The sequence below is a fragment of the Penicillium longicatenatum genome (genome assembly GCF_028827895.1).
Source record: "Penicillium longicatenatum strain IBT 33135 chromosome Unknown contig_4_segment0_segment0, whole genome shotgun sequence".
Classification (NCBI taxonomy): domain Eukaryota; kingdom Fungi; phylum Ascomycota; class Eurotiomycetes; order Eurotiales; family Aspergillaceae; genus Penicillium; species Penicillium longicatenatum.
Genome location: NW_026643122.1, coordinates 3,522,146 through 3,541,172, shown reverse-complemented (window position 1 = coordinate 3,541,172; position 19,027 = coordinate 3,522,146). Strand labels below are relative to the sequence as shown.

The following is a 19,027-nucleotide window of genomic DNA, read 5'->3' as shown; positions in this document are numbered from 1 at the left end:
CATTAGATATTTGTCTAAACCATAAACTATAAATGAAGCCTTTCCATCGCAACTTCGCATAACATCAAGGCATTATTAAGTAATGGCAAAGGTTTTAGGAAATGATAAGGGTCTAGATGTCAGTTGATCAATCCCACGCTGCCAGCAAATACTCCTCCAAACAGACAAATACAGGATACAATATCTGATCCGAGTCCCAAATATCGAGGAAACCAGCCACCGCTACCTATCAGGCGTAGCCAGCCCATGCCACCATTTGCAACACCAGACTCAGCTGATCCATGATTTCCTTCAGATTATCGTTCATTCGTCTCCTCCGCTCTGTGATTCTACTGATCTGGCTACCAGCTGTGCTAGAAATGAGCATAGTGTTTTGCGTGAAGAACATAAACTATTGGTCTTGGCCCAGGAACAGGCCAGGGCCGCGACCCAAGAGGACGGCTACCCCGCAAGCACAGCTCCCTAGAATGCAGTCAACGGCACTTAATACCGCGCGATCGCAAGCCGCCATCAGCAAGGGCCTGTCAGACAACGTCGATAGACACGCTAAACGAGTGGATGCAGCACTTCCAGAAAAGCATACCCGGCAGCTGTAAAAGGGTGTCGCTGTGGTCTGGAAAACAAGTTGCAGTGAACGTGAATCGGGGTGGCAGTAAAGGTTCTAAATGGGGGTTGCAGCAAGAATTGATCACATTGGCTCAAGATTTATCGATTTCAGACTGGTTGCGACATGCAGCGATGACATATTTGCTCTACCCACATCTCGATATTATCTACCTGCAACATTAAAAGGAATTAGCGTATATGCATATTTGGCAGTCAAGCCCTGTCAGAAACGTCGAGAGGAAGACAAAATAATCTCAGATAGTGCGAAAACTTGATTTCCTAAGTTAAAGGCTGTTCAGTAGCCAATTTGCGAAGACAAATATAGTTATTGCGTATTTCATCGTGCCGTTCAGATATCTGCTTAACTTTGAGCGGATCGTTTATCTCGTCCTTAGTCAGGCTGGTACTCTAGCTCTGAAAACTGAACACCCTGATGCAAGTAGCCTTTGACGACCTGCCGTATGTGATCTCTGACGTTGTTATTCGCGGAAACTTGCCAAAGTTGTTAGAAATATATGACGAATCGTGTGCGAATGGCCTTACCCATTACTAGTGCCCGGCCTGGCTCGTCCGGGATATTCGCTAGCCTCTCTATCTGACTTCCAGAAGCCTCGGTGGACACGATGCTGCGATAGTCCGGTACTCCCTGATAATAGCATAATCTCTCATGTTTTCCAAGAAGCGTTTTGTTTTTTGCAAGGCCATGCTCCACATAGATGGATATACTGAGTATCTAAGACCATTTCCGTTAGAGTTACATACAGAGATTTGGAAGAAATTCTCCTACATAGCCCTTGTCGATGACGTCATCATCAAGGAGATCATTGAGTAACTCCTCGGCTGCCATCACCGTTTCTGCTTTGTCTTAGCTAGTTCCCAATGACTGAATTCACAAAGTATGACTGACCAATAGTCTCAATCTGCCAGACCAAGTGCAATCGGCGAACATGGGAGATGCATGTATTATACCCGTGGATCATTTTCTTGAGATAGGGGATCGATGCCGCAATTCCAAAACCACTCGTGACTAGTAAGACCGTTTCGTAGTGATCTGTATTCTCGGTGATCCCATGGGGTCCAGTAAACAAGGCCAGGAATGATATAGAGGTCTTCACGCCTAAGCTGCCGTGGCGGACCAAATTCCCAGAAAAGCCATGGCGGGGCTGCACCAGAAGCTTCAGGGTATCTTGTCTCCGCCTCGACCAAGATGTGACTGTAAAAGGATGTGTCTGCATCCAAGACCCTATACTAACTGAGGGGATCCAAAGGTTGATGTATTGGCCTGGTTCTACTTGTATTGGTCGGGGCAGGATAAGTTGGATTTGCGCAGCCGTCACATCGGCACGTCCTGTTTCGGATTCACTGACTGTGAATGATACAAGAGCTCGAGGGGCACCGCTTCCTGAAAATAGCCCGTTTCGATACAAAAGCATCACGAACTCCAAACATGTAGTCAGCCCCAAAATGCCAACGGCGATATAGATATACAGTTTTGCTGACCCTCCATGCTTCGAAAGATGCCGCCAGGTACCGTATACAAATGTAACAGAGAGTAATTGGTGGCCTCTTAGGAAGAATTCGTAAGACCACCCACGAAAATATGGAAAAGATAACAGAGCAAGTACACCTATTGAGATAGCACCCTATCACTGTCAGCTACGTTGGAATAGGTTTGGCCTGGGGAGAGGAGGAATACAATCATGGTGAGCAGGTTTCGACTTTCAACCAAGGAAAAACTGAAATTCTTGCTTTGTGCCTCGGCAATAACGTGGAATGACAGTAGGATTACAGTCATCCAGCCTGTTGCACGATGGATTTTGCAACAGGTGCGCCAGGTAATCCCAAGTAGTTCAGCTATGTAGCTGAGATGAGCACCTGAAAGAGGGAAGATAGTGTTTATCAGAGCCAGCTCGCCTGCCCGGCGGCCGGCGTCCACAAGTGAATCAGTCCGAAAAAATACGAGAGCTATGTTGATGGCGATATATGAGATGTGGACGAGTACTCCGGCTCGGGTCCATGGACCGCAGACTCGGTGTCGACTTATGACAACAGGGAGAATAAGGTGCCGATATAGTAGGACCGAAAAGGATTCCGTGCAGTTGATGAGGATAGAGCGAGTCTGAATCAGAAAGAGAGCTATACAAAAGCCGCCCGCGGCAATTGCATAAATGGCTAGTATGTTCATAATCCGAGTTGGTTTTTTTTCAAGAAGAGTAAACAACCAAATAGCTAAGAAATGAAAATGTATAATTTGAAAGGAAAGATGGGATTATGTATGTTAGCAATCCACTGAGGATGGATGGTCCTGCTGCGGCCGCAGTGCTTCGGCGCTGCGGCAACCCGCAGGGGCCAAGCCGAACATGATTCGCAGACTGCATCGCCTTGGGTCGAATAAGAATCCTCTATTACAGTATTGTTGTATTGTTCACAAGACATGTAATAGTACCATGTCAAAGAAGTCTTCATTCGCGAAGCGTTATTGTATTCTAATATCTGCACGTATATTCTGCTCGTCTACGCCTTACTTGGAAGGATCACTGAACAAGAGGTGCTGCCATCACATGCCTGAAAGTGAGAGGAGGTGAACTATAACTAACTACTCGAGCCAGGGCGGCGAAGGAGCCAAAAGCAGAATTAAGTCAATTATAATCGTCACAATGCTGATTTAAATACTAAAATTAATTCGAACCAATAATGAAATAAACACTCTTTACGGTATATCGTAAAACTTCAAAAATCAAGACAACAGTGTATCCGACAAATTTTGTCCTCTAAAGGGCAACTATGCAGATGCCAGGTTAGTACTACGTTAGCTGTCGGAAAAACCCGTCATTCCCTGCTCGGCATTCGCTTTTGAATTCACTAAAGCCCAAGGGAGTTCGATTTGTTGGGACGCAAATGCCCTTTTATCCTCTGCCCAGGCTTTTGCCAAATTCTGTTTTCCAAGCAGACCATCCTTTTCATCGAGGATGACTGGCCGCAGGTCATCTCTAATATTCGCAAACACCAGCGATTTGACAACAGACTCTAATGCATTGAGTATGCGAATGCTTCCCGGGCGGGTGTTTAAAGTCAAAGTCACGAGAACATCAATTTGAGGCTCGATAAACGTATAATTGCACCTAAAATATCAGAGTCAGTCCTGCCATGCCAAGGTTAACTGCAAAAAAACCTACATTTTTTCCATTAAGGAACTGTCGGCGGTTAAGAATAAGCCGATTCCATAATTACCCGCAAGCCTCCACCACCATTTGCCTCGTCGGAGATGATAAGTAGTTATCCTATTGCGCCGAGATTGCCGTGGATTGGATAAACGAGAATCGTCAGTGTAGCAATCAAGAATGGATTCCAGAACAGAGGTCGTTTGGGTCTTTCCAGGTAACCGAGAGTTTTTCTCGGGATTCTTACAAAGTTCCTTGTAATTGAGGAAAAGCAGGACGTGTCCCAGTCGCTCCGCGATGGAATCCAAGCCGGACTTTTTAGGGCCAGCATCTAGCAGTCGAAGATAATCTACAGCTGCTTGTATTCCTTTCCATCGCGAGGGCAATCCAAGTGCTGGCAGATCAAGTGACTTGTTTATATCCCACTTGTCCAAGAGGGGCCTCAGCGCCTTACCGGGGTCCTGGGCGACAAGCAAAGAGTCTACCTCTAGAATTCTCACAATTCGTTGATCATTGAGACTCTCTAATGGTGCACTGGAACATCGAGCTCGGCGAGCACGCCTGATGGACACTTTGCATGAACTCTCCAATGGTTCACTGGAACATTGAGCTCGGCGAGCACGCCTAATGGGCACTTTGCATGAACGCAGCAAGCAAAGGATGGTCTGATCCGAGCTGTTCGTCTCAGCCGGTTTGGTTGGAGAAGTGGCCCCAAATCCAGAAAAATCCAGTTGCTCCGCCATTAGTGGGGTTTCAACGCATATAGTAGAGGGGGTGGAATAGCAGGAAGGTCCTCCGTCAAGTCCAGGAGTGGAAACTGTTTCTGGGGACGTTGTGTCGGATCGTACCAACGGGCCGCCGATATCATCCATACCAGCCGTCGAAGACATGTTTCTTCTTAGATTTCCATCTGATGGGAATAACGTCCAATCACTGTGTAAACCATTCATAGGGTTGGATGCTGGGAAGCTTGTCAGGGAATTCAGCTGCATAGGCCTCAGAAGCTTATCAATCTCGCTTCCCGGATAGTCACCACCACTGGGCATGCTGCTCGAACCTACTTTGAGCTGGATGTTTGGTGAGCCAGTCGAAGGATTTGGGCTAATCACGTCGCTCGGAGGAGAAGGAGGGGGTGAAGTGGCGAGTTGTGTCATATCTGCATCGCGCACATCTCCAATACACCATTAGATCATGACCGAATATTTGATGAAGTGGATGACGTACCTAAACGTGATGAAATGGTCTCTTGTAGGCTTTCCTGCACTTCAAAATTTCCCACAAAACCTGCGAAAATAAGTCCGAGTGCAACATCATCCCTCTGGGGTTTCCTTAGTCCCCGGAACTCGTCTAGGTCGTACCCCAAGGCACGAATAAACTATGAATAGTGAGCAGACAGTTGTACGTATGAATTGGCCAACTTACATCGGGAGAATAGCTCTCCCACGGGACAACAGGACTCATCGGCAAGCCACATTTCTATTATATGTATGAGCAATTAGGGGTCGTGGGGGCCTTCGAGAATGAGCTCACTTTGAAAGTAACCACGAATGAGAGAGCTGTCTGGCAAGCATTTCGGTTTGACAATATGATCGATTCTCGGGAATTTGCCAGTTCGTGCCATTTGAGAAACCCCCCTTGTTTAGCACGTGAAAGAACCCATGCCTTTTGGAATTCATCCATTTGGGCGATCTTTTCTAACTTCTTGCCAAGCCGATTGACCAGCTGGACTTCAATGAGCGTCATTCAAGGGAAATAACAACAAGAGTTCACTAACTTCGGAACATGCATTATCGTCCCATTCTGGCTCGACTTCCTGAGGAAAAGACTTTTAAATGTGGTGAGCGAGTTCGCGAGCGCACCTTGAACCTTAGAAATACTCACCTGGAGGCCGACTGCAAGGAAGGCCATCTTGTGAGACCAGCTCACAGCACACCGTTGAAATGCGAGAGAAACGAGATAAGTAAGATGAGTAATTGTTGACCACGCGAAAAGGTCAAATATATTCAATGAGAGAACATCGTTTAGCGAGCAACGAAAGAATAAGCGCAAAACGAACTGGATTTGGGTGGAACGCAAACCAGGAAAGAGTGGAAAGAGGGGGAGAGACGGGAGGGAAGGAAACCAACGCCATCTTAAAGGGAAGCAATGAAATTGGCCCTCCGCCAAAAATTGAGGGTTCCTACAAGGACATGAAACGACGCACTCTAGAAGCCGCACCTTACCACGCCCAGTGCAGCACTTGCCCCACCAGAGGCCATGATCGACGCGTCCGTCCAGCAGTGCGTAGGTATTTTCTCACCCTGTGGGGAACTCCAGGGTGAGGAAGCGTAAGCCCTGAAAATGATTCAAGACTGCCTGAAAGAAATCGAAACAGATCCAAAATGGTTTATCTGAAGAAAAAGAAAAAGAAAATATCAATTTTTCTGGGTTTCTCACCCTGTGGGGAACTCCAGGGGTGAGAAGTGTGCAAAGGCGACCGACGGTTGGAGACGCCAGTCCAGGAGGCTGACGTAATGGCTCTATACTTGCACTTTTGAGAAAAGCGGCACAGCAACTGCCTAAGTAACCTAAAACGAGAGGGTCTCCGACGAGATATAGTATAGTTTCTGAGCTATGATGCTCCCTGAGAGATAACTACGAGGCATACAAATAAGAAGCAAGCAAAACCCCGAAAACCAAGCGTCCGTCTCTCAAATTGTTCCTGATCAATGAAGGCAATCATTTCCTAATTTGGCTGGTATTCCATTTTGACAGCTTGATACCCAGATGCAAGTCGACTTTATCAGACTCTTGCAGGTAGTGTTTAAGAAATTCTGCGACGGAAACTGATAATTTCTCAACATGGAATAAAAGGAAAGGAAATTCAAGGAATACTTGCCCATCACCATGTTTGACCACGCTCATCCTGGATGCTCGGGAGTCTTTCGATCTGTGTTGCGGAAGCTTCAAGCGAGATAATGCTGCGATAATCGAATTCGCCATGATAAGATCATACCCATATAACTATTTCAGCCAGATGTACAAGACCAATGGCTACCGGAGTAAAGATGCGGTGGATCAAGGCAACCTCGCCGGCTTGGCGTCCTGCCTGGATAAATCAATTTGCTTTTCAAAAAAGCGAGTCATGTTGATAGCAATATACCACCCTGCATGGGAATAGCGGCTCGGGTGCCACCAGCGGCAACAGCATAATTTTTGTCTGCATCTATGCCTCACGATACCCGAGATTTAATGTAAATCAAAAAAGTAAAAGGGAGAAAATGGGCGCATATTCAAGAGTGCTTTGCGAAAATCGAAACTCCTTTTAAATAAGAATGGATTACCAACGAGGGTTCCCCTGCGGAGATTTCCCTGCGGTAGAGCTCACTGAGGTATGAATGGTGCTAGTGCCCCGAAGGGCCGCCAAGTGATATTTAAAACACTTCGTGGTCTCGAATTAGACAAATTCTTCAGAAAAATCTTCTTCTTGTGGTACCTTTCATTAATGGCGTCCAAAAAGCTCACATGGGTAAAGAAACGTCAGTTAAACAGTTCTCGTGCAAAGGTGCAACAACGGAACCGACGTAAGCAAAGCTTATTTAAGAAGGCAAAGGAATTTGTCTTCGAATGCGAATCCGATATCTTCGTGGCTGTCCGTATTCGAAAAACCGGACAGATATATATCCTTGATTCATCTACAGATGATCAATGGCTGAAAGACTTATCCAACCTGGTACTTCATGTTGCATTTATGTTAATCTCAACTGAATCATAACGTCTAAATATCTATAGGAATTCTGCTATCCCCGTCCAATTCGGGAGTCCGTAGATTGTTTACCCCATGAAGACGAGTCTCCACCAGAACACCCGGATGGGGCAGCTTGTTCCAAAAGCGAAGATTGACGAGAACAGTGCAGACGCAATCACCTCGGCCGAAATATTACTGGCAGGTATCGACACAACAGTCATATACATGGGTACTAATTTGTATCGTCCTCGAGGTGACTGAAGGCGCCAGAATCTGCATCACAGGCACAGTGCTTAGGCCGGGTGATTAATTTACGCCTAGTAGTCAGAATGAATCTGTGTTGGTAGTCGCGAGGGAAAGCAAGGGTGGCAATGAGTTTCGCGTATGATTGGTCCGCGTTGAAGATACTGTACCAGCTATAGTAGCATATTATATCAAATATAGAGACAAGATGCGGCTTATTGACCATGAAATACAGTAATTACAGTGCCACACCGTGGTCTTCGTTACGGGGTGGGGAAGAACTGGAAACATTATGTAAGCTGTCTTGATCAAGACAGCTTACATAATGTTCCAACTTTGAGGCCAGTTAACTTATCGAGTTTGGAGAGCTGCATGCAGGTACTTTGTAAATTTTCATGCGTCCAATGTAAGATGTCTTGATAAGATGGGCTAGACAGAAATATCATGTCCTCAATTGTTTTTCTTTTCCGTGGAAAGATGGCCAGCAGTTCGACCGTATTGCCCGCAATTGCTTAAGGTGGTAGCGGGAGGCATCTCCGAATACATATGCATATGTTGGCGTCCCTCTGCCGGTCATAGTATCAATCATGCAAGTAACTAGGTTCAGTTATCTTTGATCTTATTTTTACGGTATTTGGTGTTTTGGAGTTAACCATTCGCCTGGTTGACCGGCTGACCGCTATTTCTTAATTTGGTTATTGCCCGTCGCTGACTAACACGGCTTGACCGGGGCGTTGTTAAACCCCTCAATTTCCCGTTCACTGGTGAAAAATGAAATCCCATCTTTTCCACCGTCTTGATCAACATGATTAAATGCGGGACACCATTGCTAGCACTATCGCTTCTTCTGTTCAACAAAGATGCTCTTGCTAGATTCATCTCCGTATATGACACAATAGGTCGCCATGGGTCAAGGGTCGCTGGGTTTTCCGCGCCATGGAATTGATGAAATTGATCAATTGATCAATTGATCAATTTCCGAGCAGAATGTTGAGGGACTATAGGCCTGGATTATGCCGCTAGCCCGGCTGCCACTCTGGTCTTTGCCGCCAGCTCAATTTTCGTTGTCTTTCGAGCTACCCAGATACCAACACCTATCTTCTGACTCTCAAGCTCCATTCCTCCATGCCAACTTCCCGTGGAAATGGTAAACGTCACGTTCTTAGTTAAGGTGAGTTTGGTTGCAACGCAAGCTGCCACTATACTCACGTGCCCGTTCAGAAGAAGCAGGATGGAGAATATCTCGAATACTATCGCTCTCGACAGACAGATGATATGGTACGTTGTACCCAAGCTCGTTCGCAAACCTCCAATGAGCGCACCTAATCGATCTTTAGTTCATACAGGTTTTTGCATTCTGTCACGATGTATTGTCGACCCTTTCCCATGACGAGGTCGTCCACCTTTACGAGCGAGTTCGGGTGTTTGCGCCTTGCCTCGATGACGTCGCTGTTGGAAATGATTTATTCTGTGAAAGAGCAAATGTATCAGCTATTTCTCACCAAACAGGTGGGACATGCTTTCGTTCGCTTTCCTGGACGATGGATGCTAATGAGTGGAATATCCCAGGTCATCGGGAAGCCAGTGCAAGAGATACGGGCCCGACCCTACCGTCCACAACGCCGCAGTCAGATCGAACTGGGATACCAGAGTTGCCTGGTATTGAAGGACAACTAGACCATCTCCCAATACCGGTGACGAATGAAAACGAACGGAGAATCCACGATTTATCAGAAAAGCAAACGCAAGCTCTCGACAACCTTGACAACCTCGACAACCTCGACAACAGTGTAGACACTTCGACACAATCTGGCAGCCATGTGCCGAATGAGTTTGATTTTGCGCTCCTCTCAATCCAAGCAGCAAAGCCTGACAATACTGGTCTGATTCTGGAGATCTCAGCGATCAATGCTGTCAACCTCTCAACCATACGCGCAGGCTCCACTGCCGTTGGAATTTCTGCGAAAGCCAGGTCCACTCCAGTACCTTCGGATCATGCTACTACTGGCTACAATGTGTTGGACCTGAATGCACAGAATTCACATGCCAAGGCGACTGCAGCCTATGGGGTTGGAAGACAATGTCATATGAGCACAGAGAGGGAACAAGTCGTCCCCCAAACAGCGTCTAAATCAACCTCCGAAGATAGCCCTGAATGGTCAGATGTTGGTGTCTCAACTGCTACTTCGCCTTGTGATGATTCTGTAGGTGCTGTGTCGGAAGAACCAGATGAAATGGAAATAGATGGGCCAGGAGGAGCACTTGCAGAGAGCAATAAATTTTGGAATGAATCTTCGCGTGCACGTGAAGAGACCCCCATTCTTAACCCCACTCATGCCTATCCTACACCCGGATCAGATTCGCCAGCAACACCTTTCCCAGCAGATGAACGCATCGAGTCCCATGCGAGTTTTTCTCCGAGCGAGACGGCCAAGCAGAAAGTTCTCTTGCCATGCTCTCCAGCGTCATCCGCGGATAATTCTGCTTGCGGAAACACAGAGAGCGCTCCTAATGCATCGAATTTGGCCTCTACTGGACAAACTCGCCCTTTTTTTGAAGTCCTAAAGGACTTTCATCCCGATCTCGAGCGTGACCATAATCCCACCTTTGCGACTGAAGACGATCTAGGAGACAAAGAAATAGAGTCCATTTTGGAAGATGCCTATGAATTTTTGAAGGACTCTTCTGATATACCTAATTTGAACTCGGAAACTGAGCCGAAGACACCAGCACGAGTCGGAGAATCACCCGAAGACTCTCAACCCGGAGACGGCCCTGTTACAGATGCCGCTGTTTCAGAACTCGCACTTGCATCAGTCGTGCCTCCTACCTGTTCTACTAATACCATTTCGCCTGCATCTCGTCAGACCGATGATGATGTAGGGGTTGGGCATAGCAAGAACCGCAAACGAAAGCGCACTCCAGAAGCTGATGACCCAAAAGCAAGGAGAGCAAGCCCTAATTCCGCCTTACCTAATTGCAGCATACAGGCAGCGGCATCCCAGTCTTCCTTATTGGCTGATGACGAAGATCTGGTCATTAGTGATGACTTGTCTTCACTCAGTTCGTGTCCTGGAAGTCCTCTTCCCGAGCCTGCGGACCACACTGCGACGCAGGAACCCAGCCCCTTGGACGTAACATTTTCAACACTCACTGAAAGGGAGAGATCTCAAGTACGTAGAACAGGTGACCATCTTCTCATGCCTGACTTTTCAAGATTTTTGGAACAACATTCCCGGCACTGGTTCACTTCTGGCTTCTGGAATGGGGCAACTTGGAAGATTAACAAGACCTCGCGCACGAACTCGCCGCCTGATCGCGCCGGGCTCATAAGCTATCTGGTGACGTTGCAGAATGAAGACGAGATGCAGTACTTGAGGCTGCTTGTTTCGAGGGTTCTTCTCTTTCTGTTGTACGAAAGAGAAATTGAATGCGAAAGAAGACACGGCACTGCGGTGACTGCTCTCAAACAAACAGCCACTAACAATCTGTGCCACACAAGTGGGCTGTCGGGGCTGGAGAAAAGAAAAATGAAGAAGTCCTTTCACAATAATAAACGAATTGGGGAGTATTGGTGGTGGTGTGTCCGATTCTTCGGCCCAAGCTTTCTCCTGCGATGTAGTAGGGAAGCGGCGAAGAAAATGTGAGTGCGATTATTTTGGGGAAAACAAATTGGCTGTAGCTGACTGAGATGCAGAAATAATACCCACTTTTCCCTGGATGCATTGGTTGCGTATGTACTCAACGATCAACCGCATATTGTCAAACCCTACCCTGCACTTGATGCGGCGGTAGTTCACTTGTTGACAACGGGCCAATTTCCTCAAGCTTTTACCCGGCAGTCTGTACAAAAGTGGGAAAAGTGTGCAGCCACGGCGTCTCAAAAGACTGCTCCACTTCAAGTTTGGCAAGCCTTTAACACCGAGGCGGTATCCGGTGTAGCCCAGAGCCACCTTCACGAGTGGATGGATATGCCCGGAAATCGCCTGCTTGCTTTTTGAAGCTTTGTCTCATATGTGGAATTATCTTCCTTTTGGCGTTGGGTTGGCGTAGACGGACGTATGTAAATGTGATCAGCTTACGGCGTTTGATATAGTTAACTAGATAATATTAGTTTCAGAACTAATTCACACTCGAAAACTGAGGATACCTCGTCTGGCAATGAGGGCGTTCCAACCAGTAAAACAAATCCCGTAGACCGAATTGACGTAAATATCAGGGTGAAAAATCGGGTTCCAAATTATTTGTATGGCTCTCAACGGCCTTCCTAAGCCTGGCCCCCTATTTATTCTGCATCCTCGAAAGTATTTGACTCTCAAACTCTCGATTGGCCATACCTGTACTAGTCTGTTCCGTAACAACGACGTTCAAACATATCCTACCGATTAATAAAATGTGGTCAGCGGAATTACCCCGAATCGCTAATCCGCAGGTATGTTTTTCCGTCCCGGGTGAAGTTCAGGGTGGCATCGAAAGCCATCGGGTAAGTTGAATCTGTCAAGCCTTCTACCCTTGTGTATGCTACAACTACCGATAACCTATTATCAATTTTCAGCTCATCATACACCTCAACCTCGAACACAATAGTTGTCTGACTAATGACTTAAATCAAAAGAGTCCGATCCGTAATGTTTCGTTGCGCCTCTCTGCCATTCCCTTCTTTGCACGGCCTCAAAAGCGCTCGTTTCACGCGATACTTCCATCGAGTCACAACAGACTTCATCGACTATGATCCAAGCGGCAAGGTAGCCTCCAGGAAAGTATCTATAATTGTTGGAAATCCGGGGGAGACCTTTGTTTTGATTGATCCAGGGGTTGGTACTGCAATTCGTGCTGCCAGCCCCTTTGCATCACCTTCAGCGGCTAGCGCTGAAAGTAGATGTAAAATCAAATTTTTCCATGATTCGCAATATTTTGGGTTCGGTCGGTCATCGAGTCGCCTGGGTTTCATACAGCCGTCGTTAATACTTTGTTCTCGCTGCCAGGATCATCGAGTTATCCCCGCCTCTATGTTCCAAGTGACATGCCTCGTCAGACAGAGTCAAATACAAGCTCTGCAACTTTGTATTTGAGTGGAAAGATGCACGAGATAGTTTTGGATGGGACTGTTGATGGTAGGCCTCGATATCGGCCCACTCCCGGGTCCTTCAGTATACTGATCCATCATGTTTATCTAGCAAAGTTTGCTGAGGACGCCAGCGCTTCTGGGCGGCACCTGGAAACCGTTCTCCGCCAATTGAGGAATATGTGACTCCAGATTGCTTTCCCTACGACTATGTCAAGAATTCTTCTAAACGAGACTGAGAGACTGCGAGACTGGGGATGATGGGGTACCAATTTACGACATGCGACTACAACTTGGACGAAAGCTTAAAGGATAAAGGAGCCAGGTTATTGCCTGAGGATAATAATTGAAGATAATCGTCTTCACATCTACCCGCAAAATCGCACGAGCTTCATGCACCACTTGATACATGTAATTCTTAATGTGCGTCTCAAGGAATGCTTGACGTACACAAGACTACCTTAACCCGGCCAAGATAATGAAAACACTCAAATAAATGTGTACATGACCAGGAAATTCTTCCACTGCCTCCAAGAAAAGGGAGAATACAAAATCGGCACGTGTTTCTCGTGGTTCAGAAGCCATTGAAAAATGAATGCTGATGGCGTACGAAGCTAGTACTCGGTGGCTGAGCTCCTGTACTCCATGACTTCTGCAGTGACTGGTCCAAGTGGAGCTGCCACAGATCTGTAATAGTTTCCCAGCTGTTCGGCAGTCCACTGATTGGTAACGACGGCGACGTGGGCATCTGCTAGCCCTTTGTTATTAATATCCTCCGCGAGTGGTACTTTCTGAAGGTAGTAGCCATTGATTTTCAGGAACATGTCGGCGGCCAGCAAGGCAGTGCGTTTGTTCCCATCCTGAAACGCATGGTTCTTCATTATTTTCTCCGCAAGATTTGCAGCCAGCTGGAAGACGTCTTCCACCTTCGCGTAATGCTTCATGTTCATCGGCGAGTGAACTGCAGATTCCAGCATGCTTGGCTGGGCTGGAACACTATTCGCAGCGACAAATCTTGCATGCAATCGCTGGATTTGGGAGACTGTCAAGAATCGGAGCATTCTGTCATCTGGCCGAAACATATGACAAGAGCAGGAGTTGTCTGTTCAATTGACTACTTTTGAGGTGCCCAGCAGTGAAATGCTTGTAGAAAACATGATTTGGAGGAAGGCGATTTTATCACTTATTTTTCTGACATTGGTATAAGCGTTACTTTTGGCGCGTCGGGGGCACTAACATCGAATCCGTTATGAGTTCGCTCATAGCTGTCTGCCAGGGGATGATCAGGTGTTTTGCTGTTCCGGAGGCCCCATATGTGATCAATCTGCTGGTGCTAGACTTTGACCACCATCGGCTGTCGGACTGATCCTAGAAAAGTATAGAGGCAGGAATCCTATTGGATCGTTTTTGCCGCTCGGTTTATCTGACCAAGTCGACGGGGCCACGACTGCTAATGGCTGGCTAGCATACGTGAAATGAGTGGGTGCAGGTAGCTGCATAATCATATATAGGCGCCTTGTTGCCGGAGGAGGCGCGCTAGCTGGGAGAATAGTATATTCATGTAACTTGAAGCCACTTATGCCTATTCGTCTGTAGTAACATGAAATGGGACAAGGCGCTATTTTCTAAGACGTGATTGGTCCATTCCTTATAGTCGCATGAGAGGATTTCACCTATCAACCTAACTTATTTCTACTGTTTGTGTTTGTGGCGCTCTCTCGCGTTACATCTAAAGCCTAGGCGAAAATGGTCTCTCGCCCACTGGACGACGGAATCAAGTGCATTTCACACCAGGTATCTCGGACGATTTGCAGCTCCGGTGTACTCCTCTCTACATGCAATAGAGTCTATTCATTAGCTAGATATAATCCATGTCGCCGCCCTCCCCTGCGCGATACATGAGTCGCCTTCTGTTCCGCCATGCTTCTATCATTATCCAGCGCGCACTTTACTAGGAAACGGTTCAGTTACCATATTTTTGGACTATATCAGAAGCTTCTTCTTCCATTTAGTCTGCTGGAGATACTAAGTCTCACGCTGAAATCTCTCTTTGTCTGGAAGTTTCAAGATGAGAATTGATTCGCACATGTGGATCCAAAAGGATTTCGATCATGAGCGTTACGCGCAGATATCTATCACCAAAGACCAATAATTGGTATTCGTCATTTTACGGTTTAAACCGGGCGCTAAAGTGATCAATGAAATATACTAAGCAAATTACAAAATATCAACGACGCACTTGCTTCCCATACGTTACCGCGCGCGTAAAGTTATTTCACAAAGCGTCCAAAGCTGAAGAGCACAACGTCTTATTTAAACAGCATCTGTTTCCAATAACAACATAAATATACGAATTTCAAATTCCAGATTCGAAAGCAACATTCCTCCCTCCAAAATGCCAACCAAGGTTTTCATCCTTGTCTTTGTTGGTGAACCACTCGACTTCACCAAGTATCGCCACACAGCTCTCTTTTTCGAGTTTTCTAATGGATCTACATGTGCGATGCATATAGAGGGAGCACCTGGGTTTTTCGAATTCCAATCACTCGATAATTACCGCCCTGAACAAAGCCGAAAGCTAGCCAGAAAATTCCCGGTGGCGGAACTCCGAGATTCAATCAGTGAAATCTCTATTAGAGGAGTCGTTTCAAGAACCCCAGTGAAAAACAGACCCGCAGACGCGGATTGGAACTGCCAGAGTTGGGTGGCAGATGCCCTTACCCGTATGGTGAACAATGGGTTCTTGAATGCGTCTCAACGAGCATCCGCCATTGACCAAATGACCGATGTGTGCTTGGAAGCCAAGGATGAGTAACGGTGTTGTGCATACTCAAATTTTCACATTGCCGGTAAGTAACGCGGCGCGGGAGATACAAGCAGACTTTCGTTGCTTACATTGAATGTCTAGTATTTTGATCCAATCAAACAGCAGCGGTACTTTCTGCGAAGGACGGATGGGGAATTTTTTTTTGTGCTTAAAGTTTCCTTGAACATTCAAGAGTAAAGTCATGATTTCTTGCTTGATTGATCTTATCCTAAATGTCTGCATGAAATCCATAGTAGTTATACCGGCTAATGGCGTAAAAGACGAGCTAGAAAAGACATGCCTATGTATTCTCTCTCATAACGCGGTGGAAGAATACGTGACAAATATTCTGGCCAGTCGGGCATCGGCTTCAGTTGCCGAAGCGCCTGAATATATTCCCAGTGTTCCGGATACCAGCCTGCATATTCCCAGTCAAGGATAGCTGTGACCCGGCCTCCTTCGACGAGGATATTACGCGGTGACAAATCGGCATGAGTGAAAACAATCTTATGGTCATCCATAAGCGCAAATTTGGCATAATGTCGCAGTATATCTGGTGCTGACTTGACAATGTCTCCCAATATAAATTCGTTGAACTGCTTCTCGGAATCAAACGGACCGCCTTCAATTGATGCAATCTGTCCAATCACGACTTTGCCACGATCGATAGCTCCAATATAGTCACCCTTCAGGTCTCGAAGTTGATCTATATAGGAGTGAAGCTCGGAGGCGATGGCGTGCTTCTGATCGGAGTCTAAGGTATCCCAAGCTTCATCAAGTCGCTTGCCAGGCATGTAGTCCATCACAATAGCCACGACTTTACCATCTTCCCACTGAATATCATGGACTTTTGGTACAGGGATTGTCGTGTTTGTCGCAATGAACTGAAGTGTTGGGGCTTCGTGGGAGCGGATATTGCCCGATTTTACGACTCGATTGTTGCCGACTCGGGTAACCGTGCGACCGCACAATGAATGAAGGGTGGTTTGTTGATCATTCGTATCATTCATTTTGAATGATAGAGTATCGGCGTCTTCTGTTGCATATCAGAAATTTGAAAAGTGAGCAAATCTGTGTGGTGTAACAAGGACGGCCAGACGGAGAGCTTAAATAGGAGCTCTGACAGAGGAAACACCATCCGGGAAAATGATGATCCGGAGAATGGCCACACCTCGTATAACATGCGATGTGCCAAGTTCAAAAAGTGCCTGAAAGATCCGACTTGGGTGAATATCATGTGACTTGGGCTGCAACGGTCCCCGCTTTTCTCCTTCGCCGGGCGCATCGTTAGCAAAAAAGGCCCTTCGCTTCCCAAAAATTACCCTTTTTAGTAGGTAAGTACGGGCCCAAATCACATGCCCGGAGCGATTAAAGGTCAGTATCCAAATAATAAACTTAAAGAATTTTGGTCATAACGTGGCTCTCCAATCTGTTTCGCTGTATCCGTCTCATTCTCTAGCGTGCACTCTTCTCAGAAGTACGAAAGCCACAACTTTGTTGGTTTGTATAGAGGAAGGTCTTGTTTCATCTGGAACTCGTAACAAATAGGTCTACAAAGCCCATAAATTTGATCCAAGGGAAGATGTCCTGGGCTGGTCGTCGCCTTACGGGTGTAAATTGGGCAAGCCCCCCACTTTAGCGGGATGTCTTACAAATAGCCACATGTGGACTGACGGTTGCCCCTCCAAACACGTGACGATATTCTGCGGGCCAACTTAGCAGAGGAATGCAACACTGTTGGGCATTTGGGCCCAAATATGCCTCGCGACTCAGCATATCCTTGATACCTGTATGAGAATCAACGGAGCATTTTCCCTGCAGAGAAAACAGGATTATAGTCAGTATCAATAAATTCCAAAAGCACCTGAGTGCGATCGCATTTTGCTCACCTCACCATGCCTGAACAGAATTCCCGGATTGATGATTTTTTAACCACCACGACCTAATATGACAACCCCTACACCTCTAAGTGCCGAGGCAGAAGCGCATAGGAAGGCTTTGGCCGGCTGGATTGCCCAGTCTCAGCTTCAAACGGATTACGTGTTGGATGAGAAAGGCAACCGAATCTATTCTCGAAACAGAATAGCATCCCATGTTGAACAACTCCTGCGGGCTTTGGGACTTTCTGTACGTCCTCATACTTGAGTAATCGCCTTTTCATGTGCTAACGTGCCAGTAGGGTCTAGGATTTACAATGTGGCGATACTGCGCGTACACGCTGATCGATCCTGATCCTCCGACCGATTTATATTTTATTCCAATCCAAATAGTATCGGGACAGCCTCAAATGATCAAAGATCGCAGACAGCATCAAATTGTTCCTGGGTGGTACAACGTCACTAGAGGCCCCTTCGAACTTACTCCAGAGTTTGACTGCCTTCTTGCGGGAGATACGTCAAAAGCTCATCAAGCGTGATTGGATTCAATTCATGTTCGCCTCACAAAGATTTGTTCGCATATAGTCAAGAGGATTGACAGCGTGTGGCCCTTCAAACATGTAGCCGAAGGGATTAGATGGCATGAAAAATACACGGTATATCCAAGATATCGTTGCAAAGTCATAGCCGAGGCAGTCACATATTTTTGACAACCTTTGAATGTTAGGGATATCACCGCAGAGCGAGAATGTAAACTTACTCAATCTTGTCACCTGCTATGAGCTTGACAATGCAAGGAATGCAGTAAGGGGCCCAACCGTCTTCAAATATTGCTGTCTCGCCGTCGCCCATTGACCTAGTGAAATATTCAAAGCTTTTCTTGTTGTCTGCGAACCGGCCATACTGATGTATAGACTGCGCAACTGTACCGCCGTCAGAAAGCCCCAGGTCCACGCGGGCAGTCTTAGACACTTACATAGCACAAACAATTCCCAACTTTTATAACCCCATCTCTGCTCCAATAACGCGGCTATACATCGGTTCACCCACAAGCAACCCGAACGATGCCTTTCGAGATTCTTGTCGTCTGTATCACTGATGAATCGCCGCATCATCCAATTAATTGTCTCTTTCGAGTTCCCCACATATATGAGAACCGTACAGTAGCACACAAATATCAATTGCTGATACTTAGCAACCCGTACCGCAAATTTACCCTCATCGGCAGAGCATATTACAAATCTTCCGTAATCACAGCCTCTGGTGATCAAGTCCTTCTCGTCCATAGGAAGAAGTAATGGTTCTTCTTGATCTTGAAAACTGAGACTAGGGACAGAGCTTGCAGGCCTTCCAAGCATAATCTGAATCGCGAGTCTGTTTCTCTCCACTGTGGCAAAGCCCGTTGTTTCTCTGGCGGCGGTCCAGTTTTGTGCCAGTGGAACGGATGAAAGAAACCGTTTCAATTCAAACTCCCATTGTGGTACCTTCTCACGCGATTTCGACGACTTACCCTCACGAAGCTTCTGTGAAAAAGAAGTTTTA

General features: G+C 46.6%; 7 protein-coding genes across 7 annotated transcripts; 3 read left to right on the top strand and 4 right to left on the bottom strand.

Annotated features, from left to right (window-relative positions):
• Positions 1 to 997: 997 nt before the first annotated feature.
• N7484_008156 (ferric reductase family protein) lies at positions 998 to 2,791 on the bottom strand (the record flags this gene model as incomplete). The annotated part of the gene is made up of 5 exons (XM_057118543.1): positions 998 to 1,098; positions 1,150 to 1,339; positions 1,394 to 1,461; positions 1,514 to 2,249; positions 2,303 to 2,791. 5 exons carry the CDS (start codon positions 2,789 to 2,791, stop codon positions 998 to 1,000), a joined length of 1,584 nt encoding a protein of 527 aa, XP_056971578.1.
• A 624-nt stretch (positions 2,792 to 3,415) lies between these two features.
• On the bottom strand, positions 3,416 to 5,675 carry N7484_008155 (uncharacterized protein; the record flags this gene model as incomplete). The annotated part of the gene is made up of 7 exons (XM_057118542.1): positions 3,416 to 3,728; positions 3,783 to 4,938; positions 4,992 to 5,142; positions 5,190 to 5,243; positions 5,298 to 5,489; positions 5,542 to 5,592; positions 5,649 to 5,675. The coding sequence occupies 7 exons, from the start codon at positions 5,673 to 5,675 to the stop codon at positions 3,416 to 3,418; spliced, it is 1,944 nt and encodes a 647-aa protein (XP_056971577.1).
• A 1,576-nt stretch (positions 5,676 to 7,251) lies between these two features.
• N7484_008154 (uncharacterized protein) lies at positions 7,252 to 7,649 on the top strand (the record flags this gene model as incomplete). Its single annotated transcript, XM_057118541.1, has 2 exons — positions 7,252 to 7,479; positions 7,539 to 7,649. 2 exons carry the CDS (start codon positions 7,252 to 7,254, stop codon positions 7,647 to 7,649), a joined length of 339 nt encoding a protein of 112 aa, XP_056971576.1.
• Positions 7,650 to 9,278: 1,629 nt separating this feature from the next.
• Positions 9,279 to 11,023, top strand: N7484_008153 (uncharacterized protein; the record flags this gene model as incomplete). Its single annotated transcript, XM_057118540.1, has 2 exons — positions 9,279 to 10,910; positions 10,955 to 11,023. The coding sequence occupies 2 exons, from the start codon at positions 9,279 to 9,281 to the stop codon at positions 11,021 to 11,023; spliced, it is 1,701 nt and encodes a 566-aa protein (XP_056971575.1).
• A 2,393-nt stretch (positions 11,024 to 13,416) lies between these two features.
• On the bottom strand, positions 13,417 to 13,863 carry N7484_008152 (type II toxin-antitoxin system death-on-curing family toxin; the record flags this gene model as incomplete). Its single annotated transcript, XM_057118539.1, has 1 exon — positions 13,417 to 13,863. The coding sequence occupies one exon, from the start codon at positions 13,861 to 13,863 to the stop codon at positions 13,417 to 13,419; it is 447 nt and encodes a 148-aa protein (XP_056971574.1).
• Positions 13,864 to 15,197: 1,334 nt separating this feature from the next.
• Positions 15,198 to 15,617, top strand: N7484_008151 (uncharacterized protein; the record flags this gene model as incomplete). The annotated part of the gene is made up of 1 exon (XM_057118538.1): positions 15,198 to 15,617. The coding sequence occupies one exon, from the start codon at positions 15,198 to 15,200 to the stop codon at positions 15,615 to 15,617; it is 420 nt and encodes a 139-aa protein (XP_056971573.1).
• Positions 15,618 to 15,874: 257 nt separating this feature from the next.
• N7484_008150 (aminoglycoside phosphotransferase family protein) lies at positions 15,875 to 16,618 on the bottom strand (the record flags this gene model as incomplete). The annotated part of the gene is made up of 1 exon (XM_057118537.1): positions 15,875 to 16,618. The coding sequence occupies one exon, from the start codon at positions 16,616 to 16,618 to the stop codon at positions 15,875 to 15,877; it is 744 nt and encodes a 247-aa protein (XP_056971572.1).
• Between the last annotated feature and the right edge of the window lie 2,409 nt (positions 16,619 to 19,027).